Source organism: Homalodisca vitripennis, chromosome X (assembly GCF_021130785.1).
Source record: "Homalodisca vitripennis isolate AUS2020 chromosome X, UT_GWSS_2.1, whole genome shotgun sequence".
NCBI classification, from domain to species: Eukaryota; Metazoa; Arthropoda; class Insecta; order Hemiptera; family Cicadellidae; genus Homalodisca; species Homalodisca vitripennis.
In genome coordinates, this window is record NC_060215.1 from 13,265,584 (window position 1) to 13,291,309 (window position 25,726).

The 25,726-nt window shown below is 32.8% G+C and overlaps 2 protein-coding genes across 2 annotated transcripts in view; one reads left to right on the forward strand and one right to left on the reverse strand.

Moving 5' to 3' along the window:
- The window catches only part of LOC124368695 (beta-1,3-galactosyltransferase 1-like), a 50,954-nt gene extending 46,471 nt beyond the window's left edge, over window positions 1–4,483 (reverse strand). The window contains exon 1 of the mRNA XM_046825995.1: window positions 4,305–4,483. The gene's annotated coding sequence lies outside the window, so the exon portion shown is untranslated. The remainder of the gene's footprint in view (window positions 1–4,304) is intronic.
- A 4,868-nt stretch (window positions 4,484–9,351) lies between these two features.
- LOC124368696 (dual specificity tyrosine-phosphorylation-regulated kinase 2-like) lies at window positions 9,352–25,438 on the forward strand. The gene is made up of 3 exons (XM_046825996.1): window positions 9,352–10,557; window positions 15,717–15,999; window positions 24,297–25,438. Exons 1-3 carry the CDS (start codon window positions 9,544–9,546, stop codon window positions 24,731–24,733), a joined length of 1,734 nt encoding a protein of 577 aa, XP_046681952.1. The 5' UTR covers window positions 9,352–9,543; the 3' UTR covers window positions 24,734–25,438.
- Window positions 25,439–25,726: the final 288 nt, after the last annotated feature.

Genomic DNA, 25,726 nt, shown 5'->3' on the forward strand with positions numbered 1-25,726 from the left:
TTAATTGAATATATAAGTTTTACTTTAGTATTTGAGAAGAATTGGGTTTATTTCACATACCTACTTTATTTATTTTGAATATCTAATCAATATTTTTATTTGTATATCTCACTACATGCAGAAAACAAGGAACAGAATTTGATATCTCATATGTTAACCCTTTGTAAAAAACTTACCAATATAATTAAAAAGACAAAGAAAAAGAAGAAAATCTTAAATGGCATAAAAAATAGAAAATAAGAATATTAAAATTGATTAGTTGCATCTTAAAATTTGTATGTAGTTAATATTTTGGTTCACAGATACTTAGGTTGGCATTGTGAAGATATTCAGAACTATAAACTATGAGACATAGAAGCAAGTGAGCGCACATGAGACAGTAAAAAACAGGTGAAAGTCAAATGTCTCGACTTCCATAAACAAGACGTCTTCCACCTCAGAAATACCTAATTGAAGTGGCTGCTTGTTGATACACTTTTTAAAATTACTAAGGATAACAATAAACGAACAAACACGAATGCCTGTGTAGACAACACTGTCAATAGATATCATCCACACACCCAAAAATCAGCATTACACATATAAAACTAATCACCACATGACTATTACGTTCAAAAAATAAAAATCAACCCAAACATAATGTAACCATGTACAGTCCAATTACCCGTCATATGAATCAGTCATTGCTCATTTAATTCTGTACAGTATAAAAGTTGTATAACGTATACTTTAGAAATCAATTCTGTATACATAGAAAATGTACTGATATCAATGTGGGTTTTATGCAACATAATGAGGGAGTAAAAACACTCACAAAGAAGATAGCGGAGATTACCGTATTGGGTTTATCAGAACTTGTCAAAGAGTTAAACAATTCATTAATGCTATGCTAATAATGAATTAGTATTTGCCTACAGGTAAACTTTACTAAGCCAGTTCACAGATTTAACACCAAGCTGTGTGCATATAATGTCACCCCATGCTATGAGATCGTTGAACTTGTCATCGTTTGCTGCAGAAGCAATTCACGTTTGTGACTTTTAGTTTTCATTTATTTCCTTAGGTACTGGGTGGGGGATAACTAACAATGTGATATAAAGTAATCAAACCTCACATTACTGTTCTGAGGGTCAACCAGCCTAACCAAGAGTTTTGTTTGTAATTTAACAGTTGTTATTTGAAGTATACTGGTGATAACTACATAACTGTAAGTTCTACCCTGACTATTATAACTGTCGGACCTGTCAGGCTGACCATCTTACCTGTGGGTCAACCAGCCTAACCAAGAGTTTTGTTTGTAATTTAACAGTTGTTATTTGAAGTATACTGGTGATAACTACATAACTGTAAGTTCTACCCTGACTATTATAACTGTCGGACCTGTCGGGCTGACCATCTTACCTGTGGGTCAACCAGCCTAACCAAGAGTTTTGTTTGTAATTTAACAGTTGTTATTTGAAGTATACTGGTGATAACTACATAACTGTAAGTTCTACCCTGACTATTATAACTGTCGGACCTGTCGGGCTGACCATCTTACCTGTGGGCTAATGGGCCTGCTTGAGAGCCAACCACCATAAACTCTTTGATTTCTGCTTTAACTTCCTTATTTCATATTTCCTCTACCTATATGTTTCCTTTCTACATTAGTACACTTTAGGAGTTATGAACTACTTTTAGCATAAAACATTCCTTTAGTGTAATTCAAATAAACAATTGAAGTGGTTCCAATAATAGCTCAGAATTACCAATGTTTTCAATTGTTATGCACTGTAAACTCTTAGTTACAAATAATGTACAACATTTTATAAACTTTTGCAGGATAGCAAACAATATGAAGTTTTCTCAGGCTTGCATCTATAAGAATTAAATGAATAGAAATACCTAAACAGTTTAGGATGTAATTGGACTAATAATGTTTATATAAGCCGTATTAACTGTAATGATCTAAAACCACTTTTATCGATCTTTTAAAACAGTATGTTTTTATTTTAAGAAAGAATTTTTTAAGCGGTTGCAATCCGTAATTACACAATAACTGATAATATGTATGAAACTTTAGATTATATCTCAAATAGTCCATCAATCTAGCATACAAGGGGGATTCAGAGGGCATTGGTAGAGGGGATAACCGGGATACCAACATTCACTTGAAAAAATACAACAAATGTTAGAGGACAGAGTTGAGCTACTAACTGCATATGAGGATAATTCAATAGTGTTATTCTGTACTTTTTTCACCATTTTTACACAGTTTCTACCACTATGGCAATGTTGTCATTGTCGTTTTTCCCCAGAGCTCCTGGTCTTTTTCTTCTTTTTCGTTATTTTTGCAGTAGTTTCTACCTCTATGGTGAACTTTGATTATCGTTTTTCCTCTGTGCTCTCAGTTTTATTTGCCAATAGCCTACACATCTTATTTGCGCATCTTGTTATTAAATTATTATATTATTTCACGTTTCGTGATTGGTCAGATTATGCTACATTGTACATTTCAAAATAAAGAAGTTGTTCTTAATGTTTTGTCATAGTCATTAGCCATTTTGTATTCAAGTTGTGTTGTGGTTGTGTGATAGTAACCCACTCGATCGATGGATTTATTCTAAAAGTAAAAAATTATTAACCTACAGACAAAATTTGTAGTGGGTGCTCTATCAAGCTTTTCATTGTGTTTGAAGGACATTCTAATATTGTGTAGTTTTTAGTTTGATATAGAATTTACATCCCTTTTCTTTGTGCAGCAAATGTGGTGGCCATTGTCCTCTATATCCGTTAGATCATACAGGACGAACCTGATGCTACTTTCCTGACATCAGATCATGTTAGTCGAACTGAGCACTCACGTGATCTGAGCTTGAATTTAGATACTATCACAAGGATTTTGTTTTGCTACAAGTGTAGGGTTACGCCGAAGCCCGCACTGATATCCAGAGACATTTCAGATTGGTACAATTCCTACATAATTTCAGTTATTATTTAGGCTTTCTCTTTTATAAGTATTGTACAACGCTCCTATACCTTTATTTTTTTTTAATTTCGAGTTGGAAGTTTTGACAAATACTGTTTAGTGCTATATAAACAATTACCAATTAGGGCTGCAGTATAACAAGCGCCCAACACTCGAATGATCAAGAATATCGAATCACGATTTGAACTATTCAAATACTGTCAGACATTTTTAATGTTTACCCTGTTAAGAAAAATACTCTAATACTAGCAGCATTTGAACACCTCCCTTCTCAGGCTGGGATCAAACTCATTAAGAGTCTTCCTGAAACACTAAATTTAGAAACAAATCAACAACAAAAATTAAATCCCGATTAAAACACTACCTGGAGTCTTGTACTTTTTACTCAGTTGGTGAGTTCATAAGCACAATTGTGATTGATATTTGCAACAGTGTCGCAATCCCAGGGATTGATCCCATGAATTTAGTTAGTTTGTATGTGTACAAATGTGTGCCTGCGTGCAACTGCATGGAAAGTCGAGAGAATGGATTTAAACAACACAATTATTGCGTACTATGAAGTCCTTATCTACTATTTGTTTTGTTATTAGGCTTATTATAAGTATGAAAAGTTAAAGATAACCTTAACAAGAGCTTCACGTAATCTGAGCCTAAATTTGGGTACTATCGGGAGAAATATTTTTCTCATTCCGCCAGTAATGCGGGTGGCGTCGCTCAACACCACCAAAGCCCGCACTGATGGCCATGGACATTTCTGATCGGTATTTCCCCACTTCAGATCAAGTCCCAGATCATCCAACATTAGATCACGGTGTACGGTCTAGGGTGTGATTTGAGGTCTGAAAAATATCGATAAGAAATGCCCCTGACCATCAGTGTGGGCTTCAGTTGTTCCAAACTGATTTGTTTGTTATATTTATAAATACATTTAGCATAGATTGTTTTTCATTCACCGTAACATTATTACTTTTGATACTTAATTTGAATGACAATGCACTAATTTGATATTATTTTAGTAACAAATTAATAATACAAACTGCATTTGCTAATAAATACATTTTTAATTTGTCATAAAAACGCAATTATGGGGTAATATTAAACCAATTTTCTTAGAAGGGATTTTTACCTTACCCTGGATAGGTTTATTAGAAAACGCATTTTAAACCAAAATTATATGACTAAATAGTCTTATGTAATTAGAATAAATAATATATATTTAACTTTAAGACTTGATCACTTTATGCTTAGATTTATTTTCAAATCAAATTATTTAATCATAGAGTAATAGGTTAGAATTTAAATTCAGTATTAGGTAATCATCTGCTAATTTACTAACCTTGATCTAGTCATTTTGTCAAAACTATCATATGATAAAAAAACATCCACTGTACTCCACTATATATCCAATTATTGTAATACAAAATAAATTGAGGTAGAACCTAATCTACAAAACAATATCTCAATTTGATAAACTAGCCATTTTGATTCTCCTTAGTTGAATGGAGAGAAAGATAGAGAAACAACACTCGATGTCTTGATCTCGATGTTTCTCAACATCGATGTTTTACATCTTCTCTCTTCACTTCTTTTCCTTTCAACATATATTATTGTATTTTTAATAAAACAGGTATTTAAATAAATATCTTTTAACTGTCAACAATAATCGTTTAACTACATATGTCCAGCCCGACCTTTTTGTGAAGTCGAAATACACGCAATCAATTCCGCCCACTGCGACCGGTCCGGACTGGGCTGGGCCGGGCCGGTCGCAGTCGGCGCCGTGCCTAAGTCTATCTCTTCGAACACTTCCAAACCCGCCTAGCACCATTGTAGGATCAGTGTGGACCCGTTAAAGCGGATTCAACTAATATGTCTAGTCCTGATCTTGAAACTGCAAAAGCGTCATAGAAATTAATTTAAATGACCAATAAAGGTTTACAGTTATAAATACCATCAATACTAGTTGTAAGAAAAACAATGATTCTGTTATAGCAGGGAGGAAAATAATCCTCCCAAAGTATCAAAGGAAACATTTCTGCAGAGAAGGAAACACAAGACTCAGGCCCGTTTGAAGTTGGGAATCAATAAAACAGGGGCCAGTCCCTTTGCTGTAGGGAAGCAAATGAAACGCAGCATCCAAGAAAAACTTCAAGTGCTTTGATAATATAAGTCAAAGTATACGTACTTTTCATGATCAACAAAGACCCCGGTCCTGTTTTGATTGTCGGTGACATTATAATCAACATTTTATAATCCTCCAACAAGTCTCATTAGTTCACTCATCTTATTAATAGATTTAACTGTATCGCCACTATTTATCAAAGAAACCCCCTATAACAATAGCTCTTACTTTTACAATATAATAACAAATTAAACATTAATTTTTTTTAATAAACGAACGTCTATCAAAAAGGTTATATACATAAGAATATTTTCTTGAAGAAAGCAGGATGAATTACGACACTTCTTCAATCTTATGCATGACGGATAGTTCTTTAAAATAACTCAATAAACATACTGATTTAAACGTTTTATTATATCCTCATAAAATTCCTAAACACTTCTTTTCCATTGGTCAGAAAACTAGCGTGGATGCCAGGTAGCTCACGTTGCTCACTGAGGAGGTTCAGGAGGTCCGGCGCAGTTTGGTGATGCATATGTTTTGCAGCTTGATAATCCTGATGAGCTTCAGGTTCACCATCACCTCCTGAGCCATCGTCACCGGCAACTAATTCTTGCTGTGAGAGCGACCTGAAATGAATTATTATTAGCTGCAGACTATCCAAGAATCCCAATACCCGTGGAGTGTGTTGGCTGGAATATGCGGGTTAGGTTGTGTTTTTTAATAGCAAAAAGTTTATATTCTAAATGATTCTTTCTAAAATATTTCATTTTCAAAATAACTACAATTTTAAATAACAGTTAATATCTCTTAGTCACATATATTTCTACTTCCATTTCAACACTTTCACATTTTAGAATTTTCGAAAAATTTTGGTTGAAGAAACTGTACAGATATTTTTATCATTCAATAACAGTTATTCAAAGGATATTTTTTACATATCGTCATCACTTGTCAAAGAGTGTGCTATTGAGTTAGCCTCTACATTAACAATTTCTTTAATGCATCAGTGTCTTAGAGCGTTTTCCTGATGATTTAAATAATCAACGAAACTATTCACTGCTGGAAGATACCCAAAAAAATTGATCGACTCTTTCAGGCCTATTTATATAGGCCCTGTGTTTTCCAAAACTAAAAAATTATTAACATTAGGCTGCTCGAATTCTTGGAATCGAACTGTATTTCCTCCGTCAGTTTGATTTTAGAGCGAAACAAAATCTGAAACTGCTGTTTATTTAAAGCGAACATTGACCTCCTTGGTCTCTTACGAACACACTCTGGGCTTTTTTGTGCTCTGAGCCAAAGTGAAACTCCTAAGCCAGTATCAATTGAAGAGGAACTTCTCCGGATAATGTAAAATTTCTTTGTAAGAGCTTACGATTCATTTGTTAAGCGCTGTTATTAGTGTGTCGCTGTGGATAGATTACAGTTCGAATAATCGTGGACTCTAATTGTAGGTTTTTTAATAGGCTATGTTCTAATTTTCTGATTATTTTTATATTTTTGCTTTATTTCTCTAGAATATGACAATAAATAATTTTACAAACCCAAAAATACTGTTTTTTTAAGTATCGTGTTTTAAAATGCCACCATTTTGTTTCAAAAATTGGTAGAGAGCTGAAAATTTCATAGAATATTATTAAAACCTATTTAATGACTTGTATAGAGCTTTAAAATGTTCGGCGCATAAATGGGTAAGTAATATAAAATAAAATGTTTATACCTCTTCGTGGAACACTCCGTATATACTTACCCATTAGTATTTCTACAAGATTTATTTTGCGCATCCATAAATGGTTAAGTAATAGGATGTTGACTTTTAGAAGTAATCAGGGTATCTTTTCAATATTGCGTATTGTGCTTTCCTGAGGTTTTTGTGCTTGCCCTGTTTTGTTTGCATTATGTACCGCAAATATTAACAAGCAACTCCCAATATAAGTCCAGCATACATGCGGAAGGTAGACATTTATAACCATAGTTTTTAGTAAACATGTTATATTAAGTTGAGCTTTAAACGCTCACACTCAATATAACAAAGTCAGAAGTCACACTCACACTCAGTCAGAAGTCAATCAAAACAAAGGTATATAAGAGTGTAATTAGAGCAAAGCTAGAATACGGAACCTTCCTCTTCCTCTTTAAGACATGATCGAATAGCCAACCTTAAAAGCAAAATTCTAAATCACGCTCTAAGATGTCTTTTAGAGATAATTAAATCCTCTCCAATTACAACTTTCATTTCACATGCAGCTTTACACCTCCCCAACAACTTGCAAACACGAATAGAATATTTAGGAGAGAAATTATAATTTTAAACTTTACGTAAACCAGATCATTCATGATATGTTAAATTAAGATATTTGAATAATGTAGCTTACCACCATAAATACTGACTGAAAACTAAAAACCACTTACCATCGAGTAGACAATTTAGTTAATTTCAAAAATAAGGTATATGAACCAAGTCTTATTGAAAGCATAGATAGTTCTATATTGTTTACAGACCTCAGAATAGACTTTGAACTGAAAAGACGCCTATGAAAAAATCACCCACTAAAAATCATATGGTCACTTTAACGAAATCGAATTAATCTTAAATATGCAGACAATTTAAGGTTTTTTACTGATTGTTTTCAAAGCAAGGACGATAAAGCTCTGCTGCATGTATAACTGCAGGACGTACTACAAGTATCAAGCAAGGCATCCAGTGTTACAGCAGAACTGTATGCCATTAAAAAGCTGCGGAACTGACAAATGCACAGACTTGTAAACAATTGTAATATTTTCGGATTCCAAAGCTTCCATACTTGCCATAAAACTGCTTGTAGAGCTGATTTGTATGACAGTCTAGCATAGTCTATTGTCCGTAACATTTTGAAACATGGTAGAGTTTTATCTTGCATTGGGTTACAAGTCACATTGGGATGGCCCTTATAAGCTTGTTGATAGGTTTGAAAATGAGGCAATGCAAGCAGGAGACGAACATTTAGATTTCACTTTGCACCTGAGAAACTTTTTTAGCGAAACAAAACATGCATTATTTTCTTGCTCCAGCTCTTCCCAGTAGTATAAAAACTGTTCCATTATTAGAAATAAAATATTTAACATAAACATATCATGAATAGGTCACGCTTGCATTAATAAAACCTAATTTGAAATAAACGGTTATTTCACGCCAATAGGTATCATCTATAAATCTAGGTGAATTATTGAAAACCTCTAACGTTTGATTGTTGAAAGCACCCATCACAACTAATTAGGAACCATATAAATGAAAAACTGAAATCAAAGAAAATTAATCCTCCTTATGTACCAAAAGGGGTATTGGCCAATGTTTATCTAGATGTGTCATTATAAATGGTAAGTTTGTTTTAATCCATAAGGAAAACTATAAAAAAGAGTATAAACAAACAATAATAGTTTTAAGTTTTGTAATACCTGTCTAGAAACGTAAATGTCCCAATCCATGAGATCTAACATAAGGTGTGTGTCCAGGGTCTGTACCGGTTTCGGAGTAGGAAGTCGCCTGAGAGGCCTATGGAGTGACCGTGAAACACTCTATCTTTGGATTGGGTCTACAACCAATCCAGTATCGTCATATAGCTATCAAGGATCTTCCGCTTGAGACTTTTCTCAAAATTGTATAACATATATCAGACAATAAAAAGCACTAAATAGGATTAAGTAAAAAGACTGTTACAGTGATTAATACTAGTCTCAACACAATAAATCCCAACACCAGAAAATCAAACAATTTTAGCTCAAATTGAAAAACCATTACCAGCTTGTAAAGTGAATTCATAAAAGGGTGTGTTTAGTAAAGTACACAAGACATGTTTATTGATGGGACATTCCCAAAGTAGGCAGAACTTGCTAAATATAGCAATCACGAAAGAAGGATAAAGCCCACAGTGAAATTAGGAGATGTCTTAGGAATGTCGATACAGTTATTACTCAATATAGCATATTTACAATCTGCACAGTTATTTAAGTTTGACTGATGCTGTTTCATTTATTAAAAGTTCAATTATTTTCCGTCATATTTTTCTAAATAATAGTAAATGGAGATTGTACTAAAATCTATTTGAACTTTCTGTATGATATTAATATACTTATTTTATATGGTTACGTTGTAACTAACAGCTTTTCCAATACATCATATAATACAATATATTATGACAAATCATATATATAATTTCTCCATCTATAGTACTTGCCTTCTAAGTATAACCTGTCACTGCTAACTAACCTATGAGTTTGTTTGTAAGACGATAGTGGTTAGCATTTTGTGAATTGTAAAGACTGTATATTTTAGTTGGTAATAAGTATGGATATATATATAGTTTATAATTTTTACAACGAAACGTGTGCCTCGTGAGTGGAAGAATGGATTTAACGTCAATTTCGTACCATCTAGCGAATTAGTGGCGATTTCTTTGTTTTTGTCCTTAGTATGAATTCAATCATAAATGCTCTACATCATCCTACACCTCAGGATATCGAGATGGCTTTATCCCGCACTCGTTCTTTAATGAATAATATTAATGGTGCATCAACAAGTGTTCCAACTGAAGCATATCTTCCCCAAGTCCAAGAAAATAGTAATCATTTGCCTCCTTTGAAAACTGGACAAACTCTTGATGATGCTGCACTCAACAGTCATAACACACAAAACAAATCTGCCAAACAATCAAGTGTTAGTAATATAAGCGCTACTGTTAGCATACCAAATCAAATATTACCTACAGTTATATCCCAAGGAGATCTGCTCTTTGGTACTCATAGCCCTAATCAAACAAAGAATGGGTCCTCCAAACCCAAGGCTATGGTGGCTACCCCTGACCAAGTTGTCAAGCTCTATTTCAACAAACTTACTCCTTACGAAGTTCATGAGATTTTCACTTACCAAGAAATATATTTTATTGGTGCAAATGCAAAGAAAAGGCCTGGCAATGCATGTGCCCCTTTCAACTGCGGCTTTGACAATGAACAAGGCTCTTATATTCACATACCGCACGATCATGTTGGTTATAGGTATGAAGTCCTTAAGGTAATAGGAAAAGGCAGCTTCGGACAAGTAGTTAAAGCTTATGACCACAAATTTCATGAACACGTTGCTTTGAAAATGGTGCGAAATGAGAAAAGGTTTCACCGCCAAGCACAAGAGGAAATTAGAATACTGGATCATCTCAGGAAACAAGACAAAGATAACACGATGAATATAATTCATATGTATCACAGTTTTACTTTCCGTAGTCATATGTGTATAACATTTGAACTTCTATCAATAAATCTATATGAACTGATAAAAAAGAATAAATTTCAAGGTTTCAGCCTGACTTTAGTGCGGAAATTTTCACATTCTCTTTTACAGTGTTTAAATGCGTTACATAGGAACAAAATTATACATTGTGACATGAAACCGGAAAACGTTCTTCTTAAGCAGCAAGGAAGAAGTGGTATCAAGGTATGATTACTATAATTAATAGGGTTACTTCATACATATTGTGTTATAGGCCTTTATTACAGATAATATGTGGGTCTAGCGATAATGTTTTTTGTTCAGTGATAGATGATAGCCATGTTTGAGATGATAAAATATTATTCTGCGCATTAAGGCAAAACAATAAGAAACTTTGAACTATCATATTACATTACGGTCGTGTCATGTTTTTAGGAATAGTTAACTTTAATAGAAAATATTCCTTGTTTTTTACAATTCACCAAATTAAGTTGGCAAATATAAACATAATATAATTTAAAATACTGCATGGTGTTATTAGATATATATTGAGATAATACGCATGAATTTTAGTTCTTATAATCATAATATGTATTAATCAATTAATTACTTGGTCAACCTATTTCTTCTTGTGCGTTCCTAAGCAAGTGATTTGATAGTTAAATATCACAACATATCTTTTCTGGCATAGTCACAAGTATTCCGAGGGTAAGGAGGTTTTGGTGTAAAAGATTTAGCCTAATCGGCTGCAGTGTAATAAGCAGCCACCAAGAGAATCGAATCTTCAATATTCATGATTACATAAAAGTACTGAAACCAAATTATGTTTTAGGTATTTAATATTAGAGCATAGTTTGGCTGTTTTTTATTTTAAAAAGTAACAATTTAGTGATGAATTTTAAAATGATCTATGTATATTTTGCACAAATACGATACACATGATTTTACTTTGTTTGCAATGATTTGGATCAATAATGTCGAATGGAGTATGCTAAGATTGTGTTAAGTAGGTAAATTCTATTTTTATTTATAAAAGAAATATAGGTATTAAGATTATAGAAAATATAACAAATTAGTTATATTTTCATATCTATATATGCATTTATATAAAAAACAAAACAGCATAGTACTTACTATTACTTTACAGGGTAAACATGTAACAACATTTTCTGTGAAATGCTTTAATGGATCATTATTATTAATCATCACTTTTCTCAATACATCTATTCTGCAAGATATTTGACAATGCACTCACTCTAAGTCTGGTTTGTGATGATTGCTTTGTAGCTCTCCAATTGGATTCTATTGCTTGGGTGCTTACAGTAAAATGGCCATATCCTTTGTGTTTAAACCAAAATAGTTTTCCCACAAATCTGTGACTATCGTTGTTCATGGTTTGACATGGTTAACGGGATAACGGGTATATTTTCTAGACAAATCTTCAAACGGAACCTACCACCTATTCTTTCCCTTTTGAAAATGTCTATATTTATGTTTATTTCCATAATGCCTGTCATTCATGTACTAGTCTTCTACGGTTGTTCTTTCTATTTCCAATTTTTGTTTCATCAACTTCTACTACAACTCCTTCATTACTTAATAATTCTTCATTTTCAAACTTGGTTTAGTTCCAATTAAAATAGTACATGATTATTAATATATTCACTGAACCAAATTTAGAGTGTTCACAAAAAATCTTTACTAGTGCATTTTTTGTAACATTGTGTTTGTTATGACTTTTCTTGTACTGAAACACATTTTATTTACATCTTTATTCTAGTTTTCATCTCCTTACCACAAGCTGGACATTTTGGATTTCGAGTAGTAAGACCATTATCTTGTAGTTTGTTGAATCATTGTTCAATGTTCAATTTAAAACACATTTTGACACAAAAAGTGCATGTGCATCAGCATTGTTCTTGCAGATGTCATTACTCACTATGCAGATGGGTATTGTTAACACTTAAGAATATACAATTGCAAATATAAAACTGTAATGCTTGTAGAACCTCAGGGGTCCATATTCGGTCCTTTTCTATTTTTATCGGATATGCCAGAGAAAATTAGTATGAATTTAAGTGTTTATATACAGTTGGTACTAATTTAATTATTAAAGGAAAGTTGAACAACATCATATCACAAGAGCTAATCTAAATTCATCAAATACAAATTGGATTTCTTGAATGGTAATGATCTGCTACTAAACTTGAGAAAATCTAATGTATATTTTTTAACTAAGCAAAACAAAAATAAACTTAACCTGGATATAAAAATTGATCAGAACTCAATATCTAGAACAAACCAGACAAAATTTTTAGGGCTAACAATTGATGTTAATTTAACTTGGACAAATGATGTGGAGAATATAGTGAGTGCAATGTCATCCACATTATGGCAAAAGTCAAATATGATTTGGCCACTTTTAAAACCATTTATCATTCTTTAATAAATTCAAGCTTAGGCCTGTCATATGGAATATGTTTATATAGAACCAATTGTAAATATAACTTGGATAAAATTATTACTAAACAAACAAAGGCTATAAGAATTATGCTCGGTTTAAAAAATATTTACTTAAAAAAAAACTCTTATTCACCAAGCTTAAAATCCTTATGGTTTATAGTTTATACATCTTGGAAACAATAAAGTATGTCAAAGAATATCATAATGAAGTTCTATATGAAACAAACTATTTCTATAACACTTGAAACCAAGTGGTTTTGAATACACATAACTTGGAGTTTAACACAAATACAACTATTGTAAATTCTTATAATAAGCGTAAAGTAAAAAAGGAGAGAAAATAACTAAAAACAAACAGCTGTGTCAAGGTCATCACTGTGATACCAGCTTTGAAACTGGTAAAAAGGTTTCCTTATTTTCTTTAAAACAAAACCAATTCATCAGTCGTATCAAATTTCAAAAGCTTGTAAATAAAGTTCAAAATAATTTTTTCCTAAACTGCTGTTTAATTGGACATTGGCAGTTTTAGCCTTAGCGTAATCTCAGTGTTCCAATCAATTGGATGTTGGTGGTTTAGCCTGAACCTCTGGGGTCCGATCAATAGGATGTTGGCATCAAAAGATATTTTTAATATTGCATTGTGTTAAGTTTATTAATTATACGGTTACTTATTAGAAATCTTTATATATATAAAACCTTTGATTGTATTATAGATAATCAAAGGTTCAGCCCACATATCTAAGTAAGTAGGTTTAGTCCCTATTGTAAATAAAATCTAAAAATAAATACTAGGAGCTCCTCACCTCACTTGTTTATGTTGGAGCTGACCCAGATGATATCGTGGGCGTTGTTGTCACAATCGAGGGTCAGTGCAACTATTCGTCCTCAGCGGTTATTTCAACAATCTTTACACAGTGAAGGTTTTAATTTCTTTGAGTTTAGTTTAATTATGTTTATATATTTATTTCTATGACGGTAAAGTTTTACATAGAAGTAAATATACAAAACCCAATCTTGGGAAGACAAGAAAGAGAATTTGAAACCTAATGCGTTAATCATAGTAAAAACATTCACTTTTGCTTGTATGTGTTATATAGGCTAATATGTTCATCATCTAATTAGAATTAGCTTCAAAACTTTATGTCTATAGTACAATATTGTGAATTAATTAATGTTCTTTTCTTGTATTTATTAAGTTGCATTTTATATCATTGTTAAACATTATAAACAAAAGGCCTACTCGTATGGATTTTTATGTCCATAAAGTCTTTAGGAATATGGAAATAAAAGAATTAGTAGTGCTACATAAAGTATTCATGCTTAGTAATTTTCAAAATATTTTAACTTGGTTTTAAATTGCATCAAAATACTTTGTAGTAGTTTAAATCTTCAGCACACTAAGCAATAATGATTACTAGACTGTGAAATGTTAGTTAATCTTTTGAAAGATTCATGTGCTTTTTTGCATTGTGATGAAAACTATTATTTAATAATCATGTTGAAAGTTGTATTACTGAGCTTAATAGCATTTTCCACGCAAGGCCTCGCAATAGGTTACGTTCAAGACTAGTAATGAAATGTAGGCTATTATTCCTTTAATCAATTTTAAACACTTCAAAGTTTAATTTGGTGAAGTTTTATCTATACCTCCTATAGACCTCAAGTTATTGTAGTTTGTTTGTTATTGTAAAACGAGTCGAACCGTGACAAAATAGGAATTTTCTAGCTAAATGAGCACAATAGTATGTCAGTGTGTTTTTAATATTTTTTAATCTAGGAGTTTGTAGGTAGTTTAGACCAACCAAAACTATCGTGCTGACAGCCAAGGGTTTTAACTGTGGTAATATTTTGTGTGTGTGGGAGTGCATCATAAACCTGAGTAGGTCTTTGGCTTCAATTTGTTCTTGGAATACTTAACATAAAGAAAAATTGTTTATATGCTAAGAGTTTGTAGGTAGTTTAGCCTAACCAAAAATATGTGCTGATAGCAAAATGATTTCCTTTTTAGTTCCTGGTGTAGTACCTACGCGTTAGATTTTCCTCCCTACACGTTTGAGGTTTTTTAAAGATAATTAATATGATTAATTTCCACAGCAAAATAATAAGATTTACATTAAAAAGGGAGTTTTAAGATAAAACCTATAACAAGTGTTCCAGAACAAAATAAAGCACAGTGGTTATTTCAAGATAGTACCTGGCACAGTTGTTGCCTTTTTAGTAGTAGGATTAATTGTGTGACTGGAGAACCTTAAAATATTGTCTATTGAAACCAACTCTTAACATTTTTAATAAATTAAAAACAAAACTGTGCCTTATAGGTGTCCTTATGATACCTTGAGTTTTTTTCTTGTGTAATCTGTTTGTAGCCAAATTTTAGTTCCATAACTGAAATCTGGCTAAAGCCATTTCTGTGGAAAATTCTGGTTTCTTGATTTAAAACAATTGTATAAACTTGAGTTTGAGTGGAGAAGCGGGCTAAAACAGCCCTAACTATGCCTCAGAAATAAAGAAATATTTAATTTAATTTAAGAAATACAAGGTGATTTGTCCTAATCATAGTCCAGAATTAATGCCTAAGATAAAAACGAACAATATACAGTAAATAATCATAGAGAGACTAATCTAACAAGTGGGCAAGTCTTGTTAGATGGTATATTAAATTCCCAACTCAAGAAACTCAGATATTCAACCAAAAACCTTCCAAAGACACGTTCTTAAGGTAATTTTGAATTTAAATAAATTTGTTATGTTGAGAGATAAATACATATGATTTTGTAAAAGAGTTTAGTGCCTATGAGTACCGCGGCAACTTTCAGATAAACTAAAATCATAAATAAAGTTTATGTTGAACAGGTCGCGTAAACAATATGTGTGGTTGATGGGTACTGGGGCTCATATTCAATTATTCGTTTCTGCTTTAGGTGATTGACTTTGGATCGAGTTGTTACGAAAATCAACGAGTGTACACCTACATACAGTCCCGCTTCTACCGGGCCCCTGAAGTGATTCTTGGCGCACGCTATGGGATGCCCATAGACATGTGGAGTCTGGGCTGTATACTAGCAGAACTGCTCACGGGATTCCCGCTGCTCCCAGGAGAGGATGAAGCAGATCAGCTCGCATGCATCATTGAACTGCTTGGGATGCCTCCTCAGAAGTTGATTGACAACTGTAAGAGGGCCAAACACTTCATAAGCTCCAAAGGTAGGCTTCATCTCTATGATAGGCTAGATCTCTAACTATGCTTATTTTATTGTCTTTTTCACTCATTACAAAGTATGTTGTATTAAATTTAACGAATAAAAGGCTATCTATCATGTAACTAAAAGCTGAATTCAATTGGTTTATATTTTTAACAAAGTTTTAAAGTAGTCTTGAATTCCATAAGAAGCAGAATGGGGTAGAACTATGTTGTCTAAACTGGACAGGATTAAAATTATACTGTACTTAATAAAAATAAAAATATTGAGCCCTAAAAAATAAAATGTTTACATAATTTTTGTTTTTCTGGTCCAAGAATTTGCTATATTTTATGCCCAGATATTTCACAGTGTTAGAACTTCAGTAAAGAAACAAAATTTTTTGCCAGGCTCAAAAACCTTTTTAAATATTAATATTTTCCTTATAAAGTGAAAACCTATTGGAGACTGTTAGGGTAATTTGGTTATAATATTCAACATTTTTAAAATCTAAAGTCCTCTAGTTAGTTTCCATGTAAACCCTTTTAGATGGTTTTTATATATGTTAGCATTCTGACTTTCCTCTCTATAAGTAAGTGCAAGTTCTATCAATTTAAACCTTGTATTGTTAACCCAGTAAAATGTATTTTACATATACCCAAATTACCCCGGGCGGGAGAAAGGGGTATAATGTTTAGTACACATACAAAACTCTCTTTAAAATTATTATACAACACAATTGCCAAAAGCTCAAATTCCTCACATTATATTCTTCACAGTACTGTAACAAATATTAAACATTAATTTTGCTTTAATACAGATTTTTGTATTGCATTTATAGAATTGCAAAGGGTTAAAATATGTAATGTATACTTACCCCGATTTAGTAATTGTTCTGTAGCTTGTTTAATGGCAATCAACTATAAACAATGGTGAGTCGGTAGATTGATTTTTGCAGAAAATCTGTCTTAATTTTATTTTTATATTTCAGTGCTGCCAGCTCAATTTCTCTCATAATATTATTCACAATGCTGCAAGAAATAATAAACATGAATTTTGCTTTAATACAGATTTTAGTATTGCATTTATTTAAAATAAATACAATTATATCCAAATTACCCAGACCAACCCTAATAAAAAGTACATTATAAACTTTACTCTTTATGTACCAGAAAAAATGTTATGATTTAAAACAATTGTTTAATTCTTTTTTGAGGAACGGACATTATTTTTGATTTGTGAAATTTTTAATGCGATTTACTTGATATATAACCTAAAAGACCAGGCTGAAAATGAAACTTTGATTGATGTTCAGAAAAATATTCATTAACTTCATTTGTTTTTATGAGAACTGATTAAAACATTCGTAAATTAAAAAGCATTGAATATATAACTTTTGTAATAAAACAAATGTGTTATTGTTTTAAAAATGTTTGTTTTTAAAATAAAAATACGAGGGCTGTTTTTTTCAACTTCCGATGTGGTATAAAAATAAAACTAGGGAGAGTAATTAAATAAATTTATTATCAAAAGTTAGGTACATTATTAGTTACTTTTCAACATAATCGCCATTTAAATTGAGGCATTTTTCATACCTGGGTACAAGCTTCTTAATACCTTCTTCACAGAAGTTTGCCGCCAGTGATTTGAGATGGGTTTTCACGGCGTCTCACAGCGTGTCGTCTGTTCAGAAGCTCTGCCCTCCTAGCATCTTCTTCAGTTCCGGGAAAAGGTGATAGTCACTCGGCGCTAAGTCAGGACTATACGCCGGATGGTCAAAAACATCCCATCAAGAAGACGCTTTGTCAAAGCAGCACTGTGAGAACGGGCGTTGTCATGAATGAGCACTACTCTCGATGTGAGCATTCCTCTCCTTTTGTTCTGGATAGCTCTCCGCAAACGTTGTAACGTACCGCAGTATCCTTCCGCATTGATTGTGGTACCTGGCTCTAAAAACTCAACAAGCAATACACCTTTTTGATCCCAAAACACGGTGGCCATAATCTTTTTGTTGTTGAAAGATTTTTTGGGTTTGTTTGGAGAGTTTGAATGTATCCATTGTTGGGACTGCTGTTTCGTTTCTGGGGTGTCGTACAGAACCCATGTCTCATCTCCTGTCACGATTTTGATCAAAAAATCTTTGCCATCAGCTTCATAACGGTTCAGAAAAGACGTTGCTGACGCCATTCGCCGAGCTTTGTGGTCATCAGACAACATCTTCGGCACCCATCGCGCACAAAGTTTTTTGTAGCCTAACTTGTCAGTTATGATAGAGTATAGGGCTGACCTTGAAATCTCAGGAAACTGATTGGATAGCTCCGTAATCGTAAACCTTCGATTGCTTCTTACACTTTGGTCAACTCGATCAACGAGGTCTTCGTTTGCGACCGACTTTTGTCCTTGGCCCCCTTCATCATGAATGTCAACTTGTCCATCTTTAAATTTCCTACACCAATCACGCACTGCACTGTCACTCATAAAGCTTTTTACCGTATACTCGTTCCATTCTACGGTGGATTTCTGCTGCAGATAACCTTTCAGCTTGCAAGAAACGAATGACACTTCTCAACTCACACTTGGCGGGAGATTCTATCATGGTAGCCATGTTTATGTGTCGGTAGATAAATTGAAAATGGCGTCGGCCGTCCTAAAATGAGTGAGGTTGCAGTGGGAGAGGTGCGCAGTCGACTGCCGCGCATTGCTGACTGATACCGCTCGCCCAGCCGTCTAGCGGCACGATCGGAAGTTGAAAAAAAAAACAGCCCTCGTATCTTATTGTGTAGCCTATAGTTTTTATAAAAATCACTACACATTATTTTAATATCAAAAACTAATTTAAAAATGTTTTTTCTATAATCATACTAATTTGAAAACATTTGAGTGAAAACTGCAGTTTTATTGCGAGATTCTAAAACGCAAAACAATTTCTTGAGTAAGCCTATTTAGCTATATTAACTATGAATATGCATGTGTTACTAGAACTATAAGAAAGTTTGAAGAGATACTCATAGTTCATAGCTTTTAGAAACAAATTAAAAATATATTTACAATATTTACAAAGTTGATAAGGTTATAGTCTAAGTTAATTTGCAAATATACTCTGTCATGAAAATTCCATAGCAATCTACTACATCTTGAGAACTCCGTGATTTGTTCTATCGAGACAAAATAAGCAATCAGGTGATTCAAATGTATAACAAAATTAAGTTTACAATCTGTTGATCATTAACAAATTAAAATGAAGGGAACAAAATTATTGACTATTTAAAAAAAAACTCTTTAGTTTTGACATAAACTGTATGACATAAACTAAAATAAACCTAGTTACAATAGATTGCCAACAGCAATATATTAGCACCTTGAGGCACTCTCAGCGTACATTCTATGCTGACAATATATTGCTGCCTCGTATGGTGATTCTCTGCTTTTCATAATTTTAATGCTCACTAGTATATATTTGCTATAGATTTGTTGATAAAAAGTGTTTAAAGTTTTCATTAGTCCATGAAACATGAAATTAATCCCACTTATGTCACCATGCATAAGCGGCACCCAACACGCAATGGATTTGGAGCATCTGTTTCTGCATTCAGCAACTTCTTTTTAGTTGCTGCACTCAATCTTCAGTGGTTATCAATTGGACTAACAGGTTGTGCAAGAATGAGGAGGGATTGAAGTCATCAGACTGAGCCCAAACCGAGGTGTTGTGTGCATGACAATGTAATACGCGCGATGTAACAAATTTGTACAGTATTCATTTGTTATGAAAGTAATAATTTCTCTAGCAAGTTTAAAAATTTGTATGTTTAACAGAAAAGTTGTTTTTTACACATCATATTATCACAGTCAACTAATACTGTTTTATAACCCTCGTTTACATATTAAATTTATTTGTGATTCTTTATTTTTACTCTTTTGCATATCTAACCCATCACAGTAACAGAACAAAAAAATGTATATATAATATTAACAAAATTGCGTCTGGTGAAAGTTTTTATAGTCAAATAACAAAAGAACCAGTATGGTTATATAAAATGTACGAGATATCAACTATTTGAACAATTTCATTATAATTCCAATGGTACTTGTTTTTAAAAAATCCTTCAATGCATAAGCGAGCATGACCATTTTAAAGATGCGCTTGTACTAGCTGGGTGCAGCAAACATTTTTTTATATAGGCATCAACTGTTTTATGTTTTACATGTTATACAAATTTTTGAAATCCCGTAACGCATAAGCAAGCACGACTACTTTAAAGATACGCTTGCACAACCTGGGAGCGCCAAACATGTCACAGTTGAGAGGTATCAGTTTGTTGCTCCTGGCTTGTGTAAGCGTATCTTTAAATTGGTCATGTTTGCTTATGCATTGACAGATTTTGTTTAAACAAGTACCATTGGAATTTTAATGAAATTGTTCAAATAGTTGGTGTCTAGTACAATTTATATAACAATACTGTAGTTTTTATTATTTGACTTTATAAATTTTCAACAATCTCCATTTTTTAATATTAAAGAAAACGAAACAATATATTTTTAAAACTTTCCTCTTATCTACTCAAACCTAAGTGCAAAATTTGGTTTCTCTAGTGTAACTAGTTTTAAAGATAATAATTTTTTTTATAAAAAATGAAGGCTAGCGGCTAAACAAGACATCTCTTGACCTATGTTTATATATTAAGAAATTATATATTTGTATCATAAACCTGTATCGTGTATTTTTATTGAGAATTTGACAAAAGAACAACGTATCTGTTGAGTTTAAATTGATTTTAACTGATTTCATTAAACAGTTAAGAAAAGCAGTATTATAGCCAAAGAAATTCTGGTTAGTGTTATGGTTATTGAAGGAGCCCTCAATGGGTACCATATGCTTCTATGGATTCAGCAATGGATCTAATGTCTGTTAAACAGTAATTAAGTTAGGGCAAAGCTCGGAGAGGAAACTGCCACGATTATGGCCCTGAAAGACTACCCTTAAGGAGGGGCACGGTTTCTTCTTTTATGGGTCTTGGTAGTGTATGATCACTTGACTAAAGCAATTGAAAGATCTATAAAACTACAGTGTTACGGTGACGATCTAATATTTATGATCAGGAGCAGAAATAGAGTTACTGTAGAATATCAATAATTTGGATTAAATTTTGGCAAAAACTTACGAAATACATTATTGTATTACTTTAAACTCGCTGAGTTGTGTGCAAATTGTGTGTTGGATAGTGGCGATTTGGGCAGTGATGGAGGAAACATAATTGTTTGTTTTGTTTACTTAGCCGTACTATTCCATTTAATTCAAAGGTTCTACATAAATAGTAGAATCAGATGAGGACCAGAATGAAAGTGACATTCAAGAAGCAGGACCTGTACATTTGGAAAAGTATTTATGGAGGCAGAGACACTGATGTGGCTTGAAAAAAGAAATGAAAGCACACCAACCCTGCTCCCTCTTCATAAATGAAAGAGGGATTTAGCTGTAAAAACAAGCACCTGCTACAGTTAAAACATTAATATATGATGTTTATCAAGTTCAAGCACTGTGTTCTGTATTTGTTATCAGCTTATTTACTGATGCACTCAGATTTATTTTGTTATACCAATGCTTCTCATAAAATAACGCAATTATTAAGTATAATTCTGTGCCAAAGAATAGTATGTTTCCACATTAAAACGTGTTAAAATTATAGTACATGAATGATTTTATTCACACATTCATTTCTCATTGATAGTTAGAAGGAATTGTGGCTCATTTTTTAGTAATTTGACATTTTAGATCTCTTCCAGCATTCTATGGGTTTATTTTGAAAATCCAGATAATTCAGTAATTATCCGGACCAGATGCCTGGTCCTGATTAATCTGGATTATTGATGCTGTACTGTACTTTAGTGTAGCCCTTGACTTTATAAGCCACTGGTGTCATGGTGAGGGTCTATAGTAACCTTTACAAGAAAAAGAAACTTAAGAGTTACATCAACCTATTCTGGAGGTTACTACAATAACATATTCTAATGTGGCCAAGTATCTAGAAGTTATTCTAGAGAGTAGATTAACAATGCGACTAGAATTAAAATGCGTAGTAGGCTATGATCAGCACTGTGGTTTTACGTAATTCTTTAATTTTCGTAATAAATGTGTAACTCTAGATAACTATTGCACAGGTTATTAATGTGTGAATCTTAATTTAATCTGGCATCTAAATGTATACCTAATAATTTAACATGTTTAATATATTTAAAAATGTCATTACTCAGAGAAAAAGGAATGTTTTCCGTTTTATCATTATTAACCGTTAATCCATCTAAGTAAAACCATTTCAAAGCCAAATAATCTATATTTTTTGTTCCGTGATTAGATTACATATATTTTTACTCTGATTCAAAAGTGTTGTGTCATCAGCATATAGTACAGTTTGGCAGGGTATATTGTAAGAAAAATTATTTACAGCCACTATAAACAGGAGAGGGTCGAATGCAGATCCCTGTCAACTCCAATGAGAGAAATACAAAATGTGATTATTTTTAATAATCATAGCTTTATAATTGTTCTATAAGCAATTCATGTGAAATACAGTTATGTGCTTGTAAAAGATAAATTAAGGTAGCGGACAAAATAAATTTATTCTAATAATTATTTATTACCTTATTCAATAATTTTTTTCAACAGCTTTAACAGTGGCAAGGCCTTTAATAAATCCATATTGGTCCTGTCATATTTGTTCATTGTCATAAAAAAATAACAACTTATTTTTAATACATTACTCAAAATCTTTGATAAAAAAAATGACAACAAGAGAAGTACTTGTTGCATTAGATTTCTGACCTTTTTTATATACAGGATGAATGTTTGTTATTTTTAAGATGTTCAAAAAAAATTCCCTAGCACCCATTTGATAAGGGAATGGTTCAATTATTACATAAATGTATTCGTTGACTATTTTGTATGAAAATCCACAAATTTCTTCACTTTTTTATGTACTCAATACAGCGATACATTTAAAAATGTCCTCTTTTGTAATTCTCTTCTGTCTAAAAGTATTCTGTCCCCTTTTTTTACTTAGTAAATATTTATTTAAATAGTTTACTGTAGTACATTAATAGATATTCTTTGACTGACCTAAACTACGGACTCCCCAAAATATTGATTGAAATTATTTGTATTTGTGTATTTATCTAACCGTATTTAATTTTAATTATTACATTTTAACCTAATGATATTCCAAGCAGTTTTACTGCTATTACTTAAATGTCTTTATATAATTTTATGATTGTACTTGTTATATTCTCTATACTCATTTTTATATATGTTATTAACTGTACCTTTACTTTTTTGAAAACAGTGATAGCAAATTGATAACAAACCTCTGAATCTTTTCAGCTACATTATCAACTCTTTCTTATTTCCAGCTTACAAACATTTTATTTTGCAGCGTTCTTATAAAGAAAATGTCATCAAATAAAAGAAATACTGAAATGTTTAGTAACATTTGGAAATTGTATTAATAGCGCCAAGTTTATGTGGAATAACTGTTATTTAAATTTTAATTCAGGGCATGTATTTCTTACTTGTATTGATGGAAGATTTTTATTACTAACTGTATCTACTCTGCTGGCCTTCATTTGTGAAAAGTTGTGAAGACACCAGCATGATCAGATAGGACTGGCTCAAACACATTGCACTCAATATTATTCCTGTCTAGATTAGTAATAATATTATCCAGGCATGCCTGTCTTCTAGTTTCTGTATGGTTTAAACAAACTAGATTGAGTAACGCATGTTTAAAAAAAAGACTCAGTTTCTATTGAAAATGTCTTAGTAATAATTTTTTATATTTATATTATGTTGTATATCTAATTTGTAAAGAATTAAAAAAAAAATTTATGTTGGCAGCTAAATGGAACTAAGCCTACGCACAGGCAGATTCCCCATATAGGCTTTCTAGTATTACCCTTTACGTCTGTCTTACAATTTCTTTACGATATTGTTGTTTATTTAACTATGGTTATTTGATTATAAAGAACTAATATTAATAAATGTTATTCATAAATGCCTATTAATATTAAAGATTTTCAAATTATTTTTGAAAAATACAAGACATTTCTTTAAAAAAGATAAGAAACTATTCATATCAGATTTAGGTGTTAGTTAAGCAGCTGCAAGTATAATATTAAATTTAGGAACATAATAACTGACAATTGAAATACAGAAGAGCAGCAAAATTTGTTCAAGTTGAAAATTGATTAGTAATCCCATGTCCGTAGAACTCTCTACTCTATTACTCTAATATGTGTTAATTGATGATCAATGTGTTCTGTGTGTGTACGCAGGTTACCCTCGGTATTGTTCAGCTATAACCATGCCCGACGGCAAGACAGTGCTGAACGGAGGGTTATCAAGAAGAGGGAAGCATCGAGGCCCCCCAGGCTCCAAAGCCTTGTCGACTGCACTCAAGGGGTGTGATGACCCTCTCTTCCTGGACTTTGTCAGCAGATGTCTGGAGTGGGACCCAGAGCAACGTATGACTCCCAGCGCGGCATTGCGCCACGGTTGGCTGCGTAGGCGACTGCCTCGCCCACCGGCCAGCGATTCTGCCTCTCTAGGCTTGCGCACCCCCGTGCCACGTAACACTCTCACCAACACCTTGAACAAGACGCGGGCCGTGCTGTCCGACGACAGAGCCAATACGATACATTCCCGGCACTCCCAGTCATACTCCTCGGGAAAGTTCCCCCAGCTCTCTGCCAATGCCTTACCACCGACATAGCCCGCCCCCTCGGGCTATCACGATGCCTTAGAGTGATATAGGTCTTTACGGACTACATTGATCTCCAACTGATTCGGTCCGGTTTAGTTTTATTTAGTTTGATCCTCATGTGTACTGACCGCCGGTTGCCGTGATTTTGTGTACTTTAATTTGTTGACATTGTAAAACTTAATAGTTGTAGTTTTGTAAAAGAGCTTTCAAGAGAATGTATTGTACATTTATTAGTTGAGCTGGATATATAAAAATGTAAAAAAATTATATATTGCAGACACCATTTAAATATGTAAAATAATCTGACTTTAGTTTGTAGAAAGCTATTGGCCTGAGTATGCAGGGGTTGCTAATACTGCCCAATAATGTTTGTGTATTTTTCTTTTTGCATTTACTGTTTTAGTTTATCATGATGCTTCAAATGGATTAAGCATTTTTTGTTTGTTTGGAGTTAGTGAAAAACGTTTACCACAACAGTATATATCTATTTTATATTATTATTGTATAGAAAATAACACCACCGACATTTTGTTTTACAGAACTTTTATAGGTTTTTAAGTAACCAAGGAATCAATCAAAACATGGACCATGTATACACATGTTATACATATAATGCAATATATCCATGCAATACTTTTAGCAATACATGCATACATGATATGTTTCACACATTCGGTTTAATAATGACCTATATAAACTTGTTTTAAACTTAGTGTGCATGGATGAAACATATATTCACTATACACACACCAAAACAATTGGACTGAGGTAGTACTTCTGGGCTTAAGACACCTTTAAGTAAAGGACATGCTTTATAATAACATATGCCCTTCCAACCTTTGCTTTTTGTTTAACACAGGAAAACGTGATGGTTCTCACCCGCTTACAGAATAGGGTGTTGAGATTTGTTTACGGTTTGAGGAAGTTTGATTACATAAGCGAGTACCGATTAAGTGCTGGGGTGATGTCGGTAGAGGGTTGCTCCCGTCTTTTAAACAGTTA

Coding starts and splice junctions, on each gene's coding strand:
- LOC124368696 (XM_046825996.1), top strand. CDS start 9,544: ATGAATTCAATCATAAATGCTCTACATCATCCTACACCTCAGGATATC. Junction 10,558..15,716: donor AAGGAAGAAGTGGTATCAAG/GTATGATTACTA, acceptor TTTCTGCTTTAG/GTGATTGACTTTGGATCGAG. Junction 16,000..24,296: donor ACACTTCATAAGCTCCAAAG/GTAGGCTTCATC, acceptor GTGTGTACGCAG/GTTACCCTCGGTATTGTTCA.